Raw genomic sequence first — 17,818 nt, 5'->3', positions numbered from 1 at the left:
ACAAAATTTCCTACGAAGTTCAAAAAGATGCTTCCCATTAATTATTCTGCGACAAACCTCTCGAAAAATTTTTCTGCTCGATCCGTTACTTATCCACGGCCTGCTTGTCAGACATCCTAATCAACCAATAAAAAAGCACAAAAAACATGAAAAACTACAAATTTGCATCAATTATTTTTTTATTATATAAAAGGCATAATTAAACATTGAATTATCAAATTTTAGTGACAATACAAATTGAATGATTTTCGATCAACTAGCGACCAAACAAAATTTAGCAAAAAGCTCAAAAACAGAAGAAACATGCAAAAAAATGAGTCAATATTTGAATAAAACAACTCTTTTCTTTAAAAACAACTCATCGTCAATATCAATCAATCAAAACATAAAACAAAAACACTAAAAAACAAACCTCAGCCAGAAAATAACCCCCAATTGCTATCAAAATAGTGAAGACCGAAAAAATTCCTAAAACGCGTTCCGTAGTGAAAAATGTCAAATTTCGCTCAAAATATTTAAAAATCTATTATTTGCACCAGATGGTTAAAAACGCATAAAAACAATCTATTTCCCGTCAAAACAGATGAGATAAACACCTTTGGCTGAAAAAGTTATGAGTTGAAACTAATCGCACGTGATCAAAAAATCGCTCGGTAATCAAAGCTTTTCACATTCAAGTTTCTCGCTCTCAGAATACTGCATGAACATAAACCTCTCTTTCGCTCTGCTTTTGACTTCCATTCAATAGATAGAAATAAGCACTTATTTGAAGAAGCAGCATTATATTTTGCATCATATGAAAAGAGAAGTCACTCTGCACAAGTTTTCGCTCCATTTCCTGTTTCGGCGAGACCAAAATCATCACTTCAAATTGACTTAAAAAATCTCGAACACATGCCAACAGATTTTAAAAAAGTATAGCCCGAAAACTTCGGGACTGACTCGAAGTAGATATTAGCTCAGATTCCAGCAAATTACTGATCAATCAATACCTCTACTCATTTATGGCTATTTTGAAACGAAGACGTAGATAAAAAACAGAAAGAGCATGAGAAAAACCAAATCTGTTAGAATAAGATAAAAAAACTGTTAGAATAAGATAAAAAAAACTGTTTAGGCAAAAATTTTTTGCCTAAACACTTGCTAAAAACAATTGGTATTCGAAAACTGAATACCAGTTGAAAAAACTGAAAAAAAGTACACATAGGGACAATAGAACCAAAAACATACCCGGCATATTGCCAGAAAATAGCCACCGTTGACTCCCATTGGGATTGAAAGAAGAGAAAAAATAATGAATTTTGCACCAAACGATTTTAAAATGCGGGCTATTTTGATGTCAATTTGGAGATACTCCTGTTTCGGAGTGAGACGACACAAGGGCTAGTATCAATACCAATAAGCATCAGAGATGGTAACAAAGAACAAAGTTCGAGTAACGAGCAACTAAAATGGGCCATATGTGTTTATTCTGTTTCTATTCCTGATTTCTTTCTTTGATACTGACTCTGCTATTTGAATTTCTTTTCTGAGCAACCGCAGAACACTTTAGACGGAGAAGAGAAACTAGCCTAGAGAAGTCAAAAGATTTCCAAAAGATTTCACGCAAAACGTTGAGCAAGCTGTAACTAAGTTGAAGCAAAAAAAAATAGTACGAAGAAGTAAAATAGGAGCCCTATAAAAGCCGGCTGAGACGCTAACGCGGCTATTTAATGAACAACATAAGTTTTTGCTGACAAAATTTCCTACGAAGTTCAAAAAGATGCTTCCCATTAATTATTCTGCGACAACCCGCTCAAAATATTTTTCTGCTCGATTCGTTACTTACCCACGGCATGACTGTCAGCCATCTTGATCAACCAATCAAAAAGCACAAAAACATGAAAAACTACAAATTTATCATTATTATATTCTATTATCTAAAAATACAATCTAACATTGAAAACTGATCTTTTAGTGACGATACTTATTGATTGATTTTCGATCAACTAGAAACCAGATTATATAAAATGCATAATCCAACATTGAAAACTGACTTATTGACGATACTTTTTGACTTATTTTAATGTGGGGCATTAGACTTTGCATCTTGTGAAAACAGAAGTCAACAATTTATTTAAAAAATGGATGACCATACTCCTCTTCGAGTCGTAAGATGCACATCGAGAAGCTTGAAGCACATTAGGATTGAAACAAAAAGAAAATTTTTAAGAGACAAAATTGACCATTTTTTTAAGTGTCGAAATTTTTTATTTGCTGTGCAAATTCTGCATTTTCGGTTTTATTAAATTACATTTAAGTCTGTTTCTAAATTACATTTACTTCACCGTGTTCATTACATTGCATAACTCAATGCGTGAAAGAAAATAGAATCAATTCAGTTGACACAGTGAGGTAGGTCAGAAGTCAAACGTGAAAAATCCTAACTTATGTAAAACGGAGAACGTGATAAAAGGTACAACTAAACAAAAAAAAAGGTGAGCGCCTAAATAATAGCCGTTCAGAGGCTGATGGAAACTATTAAAAACAAAATAACTGCCAGCGCAAAGCTTCAGTTTTATCAATGAATGCAAAAACAAACCAATGAGCCTAATAATTCAAATAGCCAGAAAAGCTCCACAAGTTTTTGCTACACTTGGTTTCGGCGTGACCAAAATCGTCACTTCAAATTGACTTCGAAAATGAAGAGAACATGTAAGAATATCTTAAAACAGCACAGCCCGAAGACATCAGGACGAATCGAAGTAGATATTAGCCTAGATTCCAGCAAATTAGTTATAAATCAAAATGTACCTCTACTCATTTATGGCTACTTTGAAACAAAGACGAAAATAAAAACAGAAAGAACATGAGGAAAACCAATTCTGTTGGAATATGATAGTAAACCTATATTAAAATTTAACGAGTTTTGAATATAAAACAATTTTTTGCAAAAAAACTTGCACAAAAAAATGATATTCAAATAACGAATACCAATTGAAAAAAATCGCAAAACGGTACACACGGAGACAACAGAAATATTAAACATACCCGGCATATTGCCGGAAAAAAGCCGCCGGTGATTCCCATTGCCAAAATTCTGTTTGAAAGAAGAGAAAAAAACCAAGAAAAGATCTTTGTGCAAACAATTTTGAAGTGCGAACCATTTTGATGTCATTTTGGAGCTGAACATGCTCCTGCTTCGGAGTGTGACCACACACGGGCTAGTATCAAAACCAAAAATCATTATAGATGGTAACTAAGAACGAAGCTCGAGTAACAAGCATCTAAATTTGTGCCATATCGGTTTATTTTGTTTCTATTTTCCATTTCGATTTTGATACTGACTCTGTTTATTTGAATTGCTTTGCTGAGCAACTGCAGTCTAAAGACACTTTAGACTGAGAGGAGAGAAACAAGCCTAGGGAAGTCAAAAGAATTCACGCGAAATGCTGAGCAAGCTGTAACTAAGGAGAAGCAAAAAAATTTAGTTCGAAGAAGTAAAATAGGAGTCCTATAAAAGCCGGGTGAGACTCTGCGGAGGCTATGTAAGAAAAACAAGTTTTTGCTGAGAAAATTTCCTAAAAAGTTCAAAATGATGCTTCCCATCAATTATTCTGCAACAACAGTCTCAAAACATTTTTCTGCTTGTCCGTTACTTACTCACGGCCTGATTGTCAGACATCCTAATCAACCAATAAAAAGCAAAAAACATGAAAAACTACAAAAAATTTGTATCACTAAATATATTGTATTAAATAAAAAGGCATAATCTAGCATTGAAGACTCAGTTTTCAGTGACGATACTTATTGACCGATTTTCGATCAACTAGCAACCAAATTTTATAATAAAAATGTATAATATAACAATGCAAACTCAGCCTTTAGTGACAATACTTATTGACTGATTTTCGATCTACATGCAAAAATCAACAGGAAATCTGGCAAAAAGCTCAAAAACAGATGAAACATGCACAGACAAAAATGAGCAATATTTTAGTAAAACAACTCTTTACTTCAAAAGAACTCATCATAACTATGAATCAAACCAAAAGATAAACAAAAACAAAAAAAAACAAACTTCAGCCATAAATTAACCCCCGATTGCTGTCAAAAAAAATTGAAGATCGATAAAAGTCCTAAAAAGCGTTCCATAGAGTAAAATGGCCAATTTAGCTCAACATATCGTAGTTGAGTCCATTAATTGCACCAGATGATTGAAAATACATCAAAACATTCCATTTCTAGCCAAAACAGGTGAGACAAACACCTTCGGATGAAAAAGCTGAAGTTAAAAATTAAAATCCCGCTTGAAAAAGCCACATGAGATCAAAAATATCGCTCGCTTAGCATATATGTTTTCACACTTATTTTTCTCGCTCTCCTAGAATACTGCATGAACAAAACTACTCTCTTTCGCTCTGATTTTGACTTCTGTTCAACAGACAGATCTAAACACTTATTTTAATGTGGGGCATTAGACTTTGCATCTTGTGAAAACAGAAGTCAACAATTTATTAAAAAATGGATGACCATACTCCTCTTCGAGTCGTAAGAAGCACATCAAGAAGCTTGAAGCACATTAGGATTGAAACAAAAAGAAAATTTTTAAGAGACAAAATTGACCATTTTTTTAAGTGTCGAAATTTTTTATTTGCTGTGCAAATTCTGCATTTTCGGTTTTATTAAATTACACTTAAGTCTGTTTCTAAATTACATTTACTTCACCGTGTTCATTACATTGCATAACTCAATGCGTGAAAGAATATAGAATCCATTCAGTTGACACAGTGAGTGAGGTAGGTCAGAAGTCAAACGTGAAAAATCCTAACTTATGTAAAACGAAAAACGTGATAAAAGATACAACTGAACAAAAAAAGGTGAGCGCCTAAATAATAGCCGTTCAGAGGCTGATGGCAGCTATTAAAAACAAAATAACTGCCAGCGCAAAGCTTCAGTTTTATCAATGAATGCAAAAACAAAAAAATGAGCCTAATAATTCAAATAGCCAGAAAAGCTCCACAAGTTTTTGCTACATTTGGTTTCGGCGTGACCAAAATCGTCACTTCAAATTGACTTCGAAAATCAAGAGAACATGTCAGAAGATCTTAAAAAAGCACAGCCCGAAGACATCGGGACGACTCGAAGTAGATATTAGCCCAGATTCCAGCAAATTAGTTATAAATCAAAATGTACCTCTACTCATTTATGGCTATTTTGAACTTATGTAAAACGGAGAACGTGATAAAAGGTACAACTAAACAAAAAAAGGTGAGCGCCTAAAAAATAGCCGTTCAGAGGCTGATGGCAGCTATTAAAAACAAAATAACTGCCAGCGGAAAGCTTCAGTTTTATCAATGAATGCAAAAACAAACCAATGAGCCTAATCACCCAAATAGCCAGAGAAGCTCCACAAGTTTTCGCTACACTTCGTTTCGGCGTGACCAAAATCGCCACTTCAAATTGACTTCGAAAATCAAGAGAACATGTCAGAAGATCTTAAAAAAGCACAGCCCCAAGACACCGGGACCACTCGAAGTAGATATTAGCCCAGATTACAGCAAATTAGTTATAAATCAAAATGTACCTCTACTCATTTATGGCTATTTTGAAACAAAGACGTAACTAAAAACAGAAAGAACATTAGAAAAACCAATTCTGTTAGAATATGATAAACATAACCGACTAACGTCGGGCGAATTGCTCTCAAACGACCGGCGGGCGGTTGTCAGCACCTAGCCACTGTTTAGTGAAGTTAGTTTTCGCTTGATTGAAGAGGCGTGAGGCTAGGGTAATAGACGATATTATCACGCCACATAACAGCCGCTGAAGTCAACAAAAGAGTTAAGCAGAGAGAGAGAGAGAGAGAGAGAGAGTGCGAGGTAAAACGTGAGCGAGAAAGAGAAGGAAAGAAACGCCAACCAACACACACACAGAGAAAGAGAGAGAGCTAGAAATTTTTTCCATGAGATTCTAGCCTTGTTAGTAACTAAATCATATAAAAACTGAAAGTGCAAAATTCAGAAGAAAACTTTCCACATTTCGCAGTGACGAAAATGTTCAAAGAACATTTTTTGCCTCTGGATTTTTGTCATGTAACCCATCTGCAAGACTTAAAAAGCTTCGTTGGCCAGTATTAATCGTTAAACTTAATACTGGCCAGTATTAATCGTTAAACTGCAAATAAAATGACAAAAATTTCAAAAAAAAATTGAAAAAATCATAAGTTTTATTAAAAAATCGATAAAATTTGTGATATTAAAAAGTTCAAAACTATTCTTTCGCAATAAAAATTGTTCAGTAACCTATTATCAAAGCCTATACGAGGTTTCTTGGGGCTGGAAGAACTTAGATAATGACAAATTTTGAAAAATTTGAAAAAAAAATTCAAGTTTTATCCAACAATTGCTAAAAATCGTGATGTTCAAATGTTGAAAATGTTCTAGAAACTATGCAGCAACGTATTATCAAACCCTTCAGGAGGTTGTCTGAACCCTGAGGCTGAAAAATCTTGAATAATGAAAATATATGTCAAAAAATTTTAAAAAAAATAGCAATTTTTGTCAAAAAAATGCTAAAATTCGTGATGTTTAAATCTTGAAAATGATTCCATTACTTCTAGAAACTACATAGTAACCTATTATTAAACCCTCGAGGAAGTTCCTTGGCTCTTGAGGCTGGATAAACCTAAAAAACGACAAAAGCTTTCAAACATTGAAAAAATTTGCAAAATTTATCAAAAAAATGCAAAAAATTCGCAGTGTTGAAATGTTTAAACCATTCTATTACCACTAGAAACTATTCAATAACCTATTATCAAATCCTAGAGTGGATTCCTTGACACCTAGGGCTGAAAAAACTTAAAAAACTGACAAAAATTTTCAAATATCTTGAGAAAAATTGTGAAAATTAGTATAAATTTGCGTTTTTAGCTAGCGGTTGTTCGTCAGTAGCTAGCCACGGGTGGGGGGGGGAGGGGGTGCACAGGGGTGCCGATGGGGGTGGCGACAGTCGGGTGGGGGGGGGGGTGGGGGGGGCAACAGGGCGGTGGGAGGGGCAATAGTGGGGGGTCAGCAGTGGGGGTGGGGGGTGGGGGGGGGTCTTCAACCTCTAAGAACCGCTGTTCACACCATAAGTATAAGACTCCAAAACTGTTTGAGCTGAAACAGAGCTAAAATGCTCTAAGAGCACTCAATGCCCGCTGGGCGCTACCTGTTTATCCCGTTTTTGAGGACGAAAAGTCAAAAGCGTCAGACAAAAAATTGGTCAAGCGAAAAATCGCATAAAAAAAAGACCGACAGGACTAATATAATTGCTACAAACTTCGTTTGAGAGCAATTAATAAACCAGATTTATGATAAACCTGAGTTGTGAAACAATTTTTGGCAAAAACACTTGCACAAAAATCAATTGATAATCAAATAACGAATACCAATTGAAAAAACTGCAAAACGCTACACTAGGACACAACAGAAACATTAAACAAACCCGGCATATTGCCAAAAAAGCAAACATTGATTCTCATTACCAAAATAGGGATTGAAAGAAGAGCAAAAAAATCGAGAGATCTTTGTTCAGTTAATATTAAAGTGCAAACCATTTTGAAGTCATTGTGCAGCTGAAAATACTCCTGTTTCGTAGAGAGACGAGACAGGGGCTAAAATCAAAACCAATCAGCATTAGAGATGGTAATAAAGGACAAAGTTCTAGCAACCGGCATCAAAAATTGAGCCATATGGGTTTACACCGTTTCTTTTCTGATTTTGTTTTGATACTTAACTGTTCATTTTGAATTGCTTTGCTGAGCAACTCAGTCTAAACACACATTTACAAATTTAGCAGATAGAGAGAAGAGCGAAACTAGCTTAGAGAAGTAAACAAAGATTTCACTCAAAAAGTTGAACAAGCTGTGAAATATGGTTAAAAAAATTAATACGACGAACAAAAATAGGAGCGCTTTAATAGCTGGCTGAGAAGCTAGGGCGGCTATTAAAAAACCAACATAATTTTTTGTTTTCAAAACTTCAGTTTGGATATCAATGAAAGCAAAAACAACCCAATGAGCCTAATAACCCAAATAGCCTAAAAATCTCCCAAGTTTTTGCTACACTTCCTGTTTCGGCGTGATTAAAATTGTCACTTCAAATTGACTTCAAAAATCACGAGAACATGTCAGAAGATCTTGAAAAAGCATAGGCCGAAGACTCCGGGACCGACTCGAAGTAGATATTATAAAAGTACTGGTCAATAAAAATCTACCTCTACTCATTTATGGCTATTTTGAAACAAAGACGTAGATAAAAAACAGAAAGAACATGAGAAAAACCAAATCTGTTAGAATATGATAATAAACCTGATTTAAGATAAAACTGAGTTGCGAATCCGAAACAATTTTTGGCAAAACCACTTGCACAGAAAACAATTGATATTCAAATAACGAATACCAATTGAAAAAAACTGCAAAACGCTACACACGGAGACAACAAAAACATTGAACAAACCCAGAATATTGCCAAAAAAAGCTGCCATTGATTCCCATTGCCAAAATTGGGACTGAAAGAAGAACAAAAAACCAAGAAGAGATCTTTGTTCAATTAATTTTAAAGTGCAAACCATTTTGATGTCATTTTGGAGCTGAACATACTCCTGTTTCGTAGAGAGAGGAGACAGGGGCTAATATCAAAACCAATAAGCATTAGAGATGGTAACAAAGGACAAAGTTCTGGCAACCGGCATCTAAAATTGAGCCATACGGGTTTACACCGTTTCTTTTTCTGATTTTGCTTTGATACTGAAATGTTTATTTTGAATTGCTTTGCTGAGCAACTCAGTCTAAATACACATTTAGCAGATTGAGAAAAAAGCGAAACCAGCTTAGAGAAGTAAAAAAAGATTTCAATCAAAAAGTTGAACAAGCTGTGAACTATGGTAAAGCAAAAAAGGAAACATGCACAAAATGAGCCAATAAATGAAAAAAACAACAACTCTTTTCTTAAACAAAAACAATTCATCGTCAATATCAATCAAATAAAAAGATAAACAAAAACACTAAAAAACAAAACTCAGCCCTAAAATAAACTTCAATTGCTATAAAAAAACTGAAGACGCAAAAAGTTCTAAAAGGCGTTCCGTAGTGAAATGGCAAATTTCGCTCAAAATGTTTAAAAATCTATTATTTGCACCAGATGGTTAAAAAAGCATAAAAACATTCTATTTCCAGTCAAAACAGATGAGATAAACACCTTTAGCTGAAAAACAGAAGGTCAGGAGTTTTCTCGCTCCGCGAGTGGTTGAAGGTCACGAGTTTCCTCGCTCGGCTGAAAACTAAAAAACAACCTCGAAAAAGCAGCACGTGATCATAAAATATCGCATGCTAATCAAAGCTTTTCACACTCATTTTTCTCGCTCTCTTAGAATACTGCATGAACAAAAACCACTCTTTTGCTCTGCGTTTGACTTCCATTCAATAGATAGACCTAAGCACTTAATTCAAACATACCCGGCAGATTGCCGGAAAATAGCCGCCGTTGATTCCAATAAGCATGACTGGGATTGAAATAACAGAAGATATTGAAAAAAAAAGATTTTCGTACAAAAACATTTTTTTAAGTCCGATTTATTTTGATGGCATTTCGTAGTTGAACATACTTCTGTTTCTTAGAGAGAGGCTACAGGGGCTACTATCAATAACAATCAGCATTAGAGAGAGGTAACTAATACTTATAGGACCGACGTTCAAATAGCGGGCATCTAAAATTGGGCTTTATGGGTTTATCCCGTTTCTATTTCTGACTTCAATTTTTTATACTGACTGTTCATTTTGAATTGCTTTGCTGAGCAACTGATGTTCAAAATCACTTTTTAGCAGAATGAGAGAAGAGAGAAACTAGCCTAGAGAAGTCAAAAAGATTTCACGCAAAATGTTGAAAAGGCGGCAAAATGAGGTAAAGCGAAACATTTTTTTATTAGACGAAGTAAAAAAAAATAGGAGCGCTATAATAGCCGGCTGAGAAGATGAGGGCGGCTATTAATAAGCGGCATTAGACTTTGTACCTTGTGAAAAAAGTAACCGATTTAAAAAAAAATGGATAACCATAACTCCTCTTCGAGTCGGAAGAAGCACATCAAGAAGCTTCAAGCACATTGGGATGGAAACAAAAAATAAGAGATTCTGCATTACCGGGTATATTCTTAGACTACATTTAATTCAGCTTCTAAATTACATTTACTTCATCGTGTTCACTACATTTCAATGCGTAATTCAATGCGTGAAAGAATATATAATCCATTCAGTTGACAAATCCATTCATTAAAAAAAGGTGAGCACTTAAATAATAGCCCGTTGAGAGGCTGACGCCGGCTATTTAAAAAATGACTGCTAGCGGTAAGCTCGCAGTTTTGTTATCAATGAATGCAAAAACAACACAATGAGCCTTATAACCCAAATAGCCTAAAAATCTCCACAACACTTGAAAAATCTTCATTTAGCGTAAAACTCCCTTTAATTACCAAAAAGAATCAAAACGCTATCAAAAAAGTTTTAAATAGCCGCATGTCAAGAAGCTGAAGGGCTGGAAGAGAAGCGCAAAACGGTCAAGCAAAACTTTTGAATAAGACACACATTTACGATAACTGCTTCAAATTTCGTTCGAGAGCATTAACCCCTCTTCGAGTCTTAAAAATGTCACCATTACTCGTCTGCGAGTCATAATAGATCACTATTACTCCTCTTCGAGTCCTAAAAACACACATCACATAATTGCTTCAAACTCTTTTCGAGAGCAATTAATAAGGCGAACACAATGAACAAAGGAAGTTTACAGATTTGGTTCTTACCACACAGCCTTCATCAAGTGTTTGACCAGCCGCTGGATCACGCACTCCCTTTTCTTCCTCGCAGTCACAACGTAGTCCATGGTAGCCTTTGTCACACTCACATTTACCACAGACTAATTTCCCGTCATTACAGCTGAAACAGAAACATTGATTCTCTCAATCTCAGTTCATCGCCTATTCATCCCCTAAATGTACATCTATATCAACAATTTGGTATTTTTAAAGATTTTTATTTGTCTCACTAATGATGACCCAATGAGCGGGGAGTCAAAATAGAAGTCATATGGCAAGACTCAGAAAAAGGCCAAAAATCAGGAGAGAGAGAGAGAGAGAGAGAGAGAGAGAGAGAGAGAGAGAGAGAGAGAGAGAGAGAGAGAGAGAGAGAGAGAGAGAGAGAGAGAGAGAGAGAGAGAGAGAGAGAGAGCCCAATAGATGATGCTTCAGAGATTTTGAATAAACCTTCTGAATTAGATTGGAATGATATCAAAACACTGAACAATTAATTTGTTCCTTAAATTTAAATTTCACTGAAAATGATGAATGGAAGATTTGTCAAGATCTAAAAATTCAAACAAAACCGACTGACCTGGAGCCAATTGCTCTCAAACGACTAGCGAGCAGTTCGCTTCGCCAATTAATTCAGCATATGTTTGCAACGAAACAACTGCAAAAGCCGGACAATACGCGTTTTAAAAACAACTAAAAAGGATCTCGAATAAAAAAAGAAAAGATAGCAGAGCAATAACATTAGCTTTGCAATTGGCATATTTTTAATTTGGTATAATTGTTTTGCTGGTGAAAGCTTACCTCCATGTTTTAAATTGTTTAACATAACCAACTAACATCGGGTGAATTGCTCCCAAACAATTGGCGACCGGTTGGATTGATCAGTAGCTAGATCAGTAGTTATGGCGGCTAGCTTTCGCTTAATTGAAATGGCGTATGGTGCGAGCGGCGTGTGAGGTGCACAGGCGGAGGAGAGGTGAAGTAAGGGCGGTGGGGGTAAATTTATGTGTCTTAAACTGCTTCGCTGAATTGCATGCTTAGAGACTAGCGAGCCATATGGCACTAAGAGAATTTAATGCCCAACGTGCTTTACCTGTTTATCTCGTTTTTGGACAAAAGTCAAAGAGTCAGAAGAAAGATCGATCACGCGATAAATCGCATTTAAAACATATCCGGCATAATAATACCTAAAACGATTCGAAGATTCATACAGGATCATCTGCATAGTAACATTTACTGAAACGAATTACCAAAGAAACACCGACTAACGTCAGTCGAATTGCTCTCAAACGACCGGCTGGCTTCGTCAGTAGCTAGCAAGTGTTGTGAGGCTAGCTTCAGCTTCATTGAAGGGGCTTTAGGTCAGCGCAGCCAGAAGGGATGCGGAGCATCCGGGGGATTGATGGGGACAACGATTGGGTACTTGGCTGCACGTGGCCCTTGCGGCCTGAACGTTGTGCAGTGTGGGGATTGGGATCGGAGGGGGGAGTGAATTAAGCTGATGGAGATGACGTGGGACAAGACTGAAGTACCGTGTTGGCAGGGTCAGAGGGTATGGGGGCATTAATCGATACGAACCGCCCTTCACATCAAGAGTCTTCTTCAAAACAGTTTCTGGGAATCGCATAGTTGGAGACTAGTGAGCTGAATGGTTCCAAGAGAACTTAATGCCCTCAGGGCGCTACCTGTTTATCCCTTTTTTGAGGAACAGAAGTCAAATGGGTCAGACAAAAACTCGGTCGAGCGAAAAATTGCATAAAAAACAAGGGGCTAATAAAATTGCCACAAATTTTGTTTGAGAGCAATTAATGAAGTCAAACTACCGCACAAGGAAAATAAAATTTGCTTTCAAAAACCAAAAAGTTTGTTCAAATACCAACTTCTCACTCCACCTGAAACGTATTTGTCAAAGAGTCACGTACACACTTTTTGATCCCTTTTACTGCAGCGTGAATAAAATATCACTTGTGAAAAAGTAAAAAAAAATGGACAGATCACAAAAAACATAGCCGACGAATTCTGGAAAATAAAACTTTTCGAAAAAAACTCGGCCACCCTAACTGACATTAACATGGCAACCCTAACTGACATTATGAACATCCAAAGTAATAACACTAAACATTTCAAAACAACATGAAAATGAACAATGCAATATTATCTGACCAGAAAAGATAAAACCTCTGCTTAAAAAAGTTTTGACTTCAAAAGAACTGTTGGCAAAAGATCAAGCGAAAGGTTCTCTCTCACTAAACGACTACAAACGGACAAAAAACCAACATAGTATCCAATAGCTGGGAAGTGTAGGTAGGTGGGGAAGGCAGTAAATAATTTGGGGGTGTCTGTAGTTTAGGGAGGAGAGAAAGGGTCGGTGAAAGGGTGAGCAGGAGAAGGACTGTTATGGGCGCATGACTTTTCCAGAACAACTTTTGACGTTGAACATTACCATGAATCCCTTTTTATCATACCTTAGAAACTAAGCTAATGTTAAAGTCCAATGTGTGAAAACAAGTCAAAGTTCTACAACATAAATCAAGGTTCGAAAAGAAAGAAGACAAATTTCAACTCAGGATCAAAACCTACTTCAGCTAAAACATTATAGCCTTTAAAACACAGGTAACGACTCAAAGATTCTAGCCGTACCTTAATACAACTAAAAACAAAACTAGCCGAAATATCAAAAAAAAAACAATTAACGGAAAAATTAATAGCCTAAAAAAACATGAAGTTTTTATTTTTAAAAGTGAAGACAACTTTAGTTTCGGGTTGTGGGTTGGTGCGGGGGAGTAGGGGTAGTTGTTGGGTCATAGTTAAGTAGGTGAGGGAGGTAAGTAGGTGGCGTGGGGGTTTATATAGTTGAGGGAGTGGCAGTTAGAGAGGTTTTAGGTAGGTGGGGGTATAGGTCGTATGCGGGGGTGTATATAGTCAGTTTGAAGAGGAAGAGACTATTATGGATCAAAAACTTCCTCAAAAACCTTTCGACCTTGAACATTAACAGCAGTTCTGAATTACCATATAGTAGAAACTGAAATACTGTTGAAGTTTAACGTTCCGAAACAGAAGTCAACGTTCTTAAACAGAATTCAACGTTCAAAAACAATATTAAAAGGTCATGAAACTTGTTTCAGCTTAAAAAAAAAACCTGTACAATGGCAAGACTCCTCTATGAGTCTTTAAAACCAGTAGAATATAATACTCTTCTTCGTGTCGTGAAAAGCCCGCAGCTCTAATATAATTGCTACAAAGTTTATTTCGAATTCCGAGCAGTTGGCTTCATCAGTAGGTTGCAGTTTAGGGAGGCTAGCTTTAGCTTAATTGAAGTTTTTTAAGTCCGATTTATTTTGATGGCATTTCGTAGTTGAACATGCTTCCGTTTCTTAGAGAGAGGCTACAGGGGCTACTCTCAATACAAATAAGCATTAGAGATGGTTACTAAGACTTATAGGAACGACGTTCAAATAGCGGGCATCTAAAATCGGGGTTTATCCCGTTTCTATTTCTGACTTCAATTTTTAATACTGACTCTGTTCATTTTAAATTGCTTTGCTGAGCAACTGATGTTCAAAATCACTTTTAGCAGAATGAGAGAAGAGAGAAACTAGCCTAGAAAAGTGAAAAAGATTTCACGCAAAATGTTGAAAAAGCGGCAAAATGAAGTAAAGCTAAACATTTTTTTGTTCGATGAAGTAAAAAACATAGCAGGACAAGTCCTGAAATACAATCCAAAGAATTGAATGAAATACTGAGAACTAATGAGAACCTGGCCAGCAGAATTGAACAATCCCAGCAAAAAGATAATATCAAAGTTGAGAAACTAAAATAATCAAACAAATTAAATAAGAAAATAATCATGGATAAAACTCTTGAAGCTTTTATCACGAAGACCAAATATGATACAATTCAATACACTCATTTACTCACGCACAAGACATGAAAAAGACTCCACTAAAGGTAGATAGACTCGAGAAATTTGACGCACGCTTCAAAAAACTGACAAGTGCAAAATTTAAAGAAAGTTTCTAAATTTTGCGGCAATAAGATGTTCAAAACCATTTTTTTGTCTGTGGTGTTCTGCCATATAACCCACCTGCAAGACCTAAAAAGTTTTGTTGGCACGTAAAGATAGTTAAACTCAGAAATGGCAAAAATTTTAGAATAAAAAACAATTAAAAATTTTAAAATAATGCTAAATTTCGTGATATTAACATCTTCAGAACTGTTTCATTTTTTCCAGAAACTATAAAGTATTTTTATTTCAAACTTTAAATAGTTTCACTCGCTCATAAAGGTCAATACATTTCGAACAACAATTTTCAGAAATATTGAAAAAAAAAAACAATATTTATCAAAATATTACAAAAACTCATGCTATTAAAAAATTGATAACCAATCCATTACCTCTAGAAAAATGTGCAGTTACTTTTTCATTGCCACTAGAAACTATGCAGTAACCTAGTATTAAACCGTAGAGGAAATTACGTGGCCTTTGATGAATGAGAAACCTAAAAAATGACAAAAACTTTCAAAAAAACTTGCAAGTTTTATCACAAAAAATTGCAAAAACTCGCGATGTTAAAATGTTCAAAAACCATTCCATTAACACTAGAAACTATGCAGTAACCTATTATCAAACTCTGAAGCAGGTTTCTTGAACCCTAGGGCAAAAAAAGCTCAAAAATGACAAAAAAAAATAAAAAAACTTATTAAAACTTTTTAAATTTTAAAACTTAGTATAAAATTGCGTGTTTATATTTGGAGTACCAAAACATATAGCTCTTAAAACGGTCATAGAAAAAATTATGCCTTGAAAAGACCTTTATCAAGGTTTACAAACCTCAACTTTAGACTGGTCCTACAAAAAATTCGAAAAAACGCAAAAAATTGGACTATTTTGCGCTCGAAAACTCCTAAAAATGACCTTTTAACCTTGAATTACGGCCTTCCCAGTAGCTTCACCACTCTAAGCAATTGAAGACTATTAAACACGTCTAAGGGCCTCAAATGAAAGTTGATGCCCGCTGAGCTTTACCTGTTCATCCCGTTCTGAAAGCTCAAAGTAATGAAAAGTTTGAAAACATCTTACAAAAATAAAAAAAAGACAGAGCACAAATGCAATCCAACTCTTGGATTGTAAAAAACATAGCAGGACAAGTCTAGAACGGACTATGGATGGATTGGGAAAACAATTTCGAAGAAAATCCGATCCAAAAACACGAAAAACCAGTAAAAATCAAAACGAAATTGCCGCATGTGAACAAAACACCACTAGTGAGAAAGCGAATTTTTGTTCAAACACCATTTTCTCACTGTACTTTAAATTTAGAGCAAAAAAAATTCACGCCGCAGAACCACTCGCATTTTTTGCTCCACTTCCTGTTTCGGCGTGACCAAAATCACTACTCTAATTTGACTTCAAAAATCATGAAAATGTGTGAACAGATCTTCAAAAACAAACATAGCCGGAAGAATTCCGGAAACGGCTCGAAGGCTAAAATTGCCCATTCTTAAGACTAAACAACTAGAACATTTATTGTGAATACTGAACCTCCGCATATGCCATAAAAAATTTAAGAAAGAATAGAAACGGCATTCAAAAACAAATTGAACAAAAAACTAGAAAAACTTAGAGTTTTTTATTGGTACAAGGAAAGATAAAGCAGAGAAAAGTTCGTTTGCAATTAGAGCAATGAAAAGCTCGCAAAACAATGGGCAAGTCATAACAGGCTAAGAAACTCATCTAAGATTTAAAAAAAAAGAAATGCAAAAAAAAGAAAAGTGGTTTAAAATTTCTCAATTTTCAAATGAAAAAAAATATACCAACAAAACCTTTAGTCAATTGGTACCTGAACATTCCTTAAGTAACAAGCTTCTATTCAAATCCCACTTGAAGCATTAAATAAAACAAACAGGCAAAAAATCATTTAATTTCGTCTGAAAATCAGCAACACTGGTCAAAAACCTCCAAATTAGCATTAATTCGAAATTAACTACTTGAAACCTTCAATTTCTATCAAAACAAGCCTAAAACTAATACAATATAATAATCAAACCTCGTAATCATCAAAAGTTTCAAAAAAACTGCTTTTGAAAACCGCACTTGAACAAAAAGAGTTCGCTCGCTTAGAGAACATTTTTTCACACATCAATTTCTCGCTCTCTCAAAAACAGCGATATGAACAAAAACCACTCTCTTTTCGCTCGCTCATCACTTTTGTTCAGCACCAAAATCACTCCAAATTTTTTAACGCGTTTCATTTTCCGCTTCAAAAATCACTCCAATAAAATTGATTAAAAAAAAGGACTTCTCCGATACTCCTCTTCGAGTCGTAAAAAGACAGCGCCCCAATACAATTCAAATTCTTTGAATTGTAAACAAAAATTAGAAGCGCTATAATAGCCGTCTGAGAAGATAAGGGCGGCTATTAATAAATTAATAAGTTTTGCCTGTGTACTTCCATGGCGCCATGTTGTTATTGCGGCGCGATTCAGTTTTGAAAGCCGTATTAGCTGGATTTCAACTTCTATATGGTTTCTTTGAACAATAATTTGAAATTATTTTTCCGATTCTTTTTATATTGTATGATAAGATTTATTTAAACGAAAAGTGCTGAGAAACTTGATCATTCCAACATCATAACTTGTTACGGGGGAACTCTTCTGCAGGCCGTCTTTATCACCTCCAGTAAGAAAACCTTTCTTGCTCGATTCAATTGAAAGCTCACCCAGAGTCGAATTCAACTCCAAAAGGAAAACACCGCCATCAGATTAACATTAAATAGCAAAAATAGACTTTGAGCTTCATTGGACATGACACAAGCAGTAAACAAAGATATATGAACTGACAACATGTTATTCTGTTGAACAAAAAAGGGTAGTATTGGGACTGTAATTGCTATCATTACACACGAAGGAAAAGAACTAAGAACAGATCTGTTAGAACTATATGTTAGAGATGCAATGTTCAAAAACTGTGATCCTCAAGAATATAGAGCACTGTTTT

At 35.4% G+C, this 17,818-nt stretch overlaps 1 protein-coding gene across 1 annotated transcript in view; it reads right to left on the bottom strand.

Moving 5' to 3' along the window:
- The window catches only part of LOC142354240 (integrin beta-3-like), a 402,746-nt gene that overhangs the window by 114,994 nt on the left and 269,934 nt on the right, over positions 1-17,818 (bottom strand). The window contains exon 12 of the mRNA XM_075406494.1: positions 10,816-10,948. Within this exon, the coding sequence (XP_075262609.1) occupies positions 10,816-10,948 (133 nt within the window). The remainder of the gene's footprint in view (positions 1-10,815; positions 10,949-17,818) is intronic.

This window comes from Convolutriloba macropyga, chromosome 15 (assembly GCF_964194025.1).
Source record: "Convolutriloba macropyga chromosome 15, txConMacr16.3, whole genome shotgun sequence".
Classification (NCBI taxonomy): domain Eukaryota; kingdom Metazoa; phylum Xenacoelomorpha; order Acoela; family Convolutidae; genus Convolutriloba; species Convolutriloba macropyga.
This window is presented reverse-complemented; position numbering and strand designations above follow the sequence as displayed.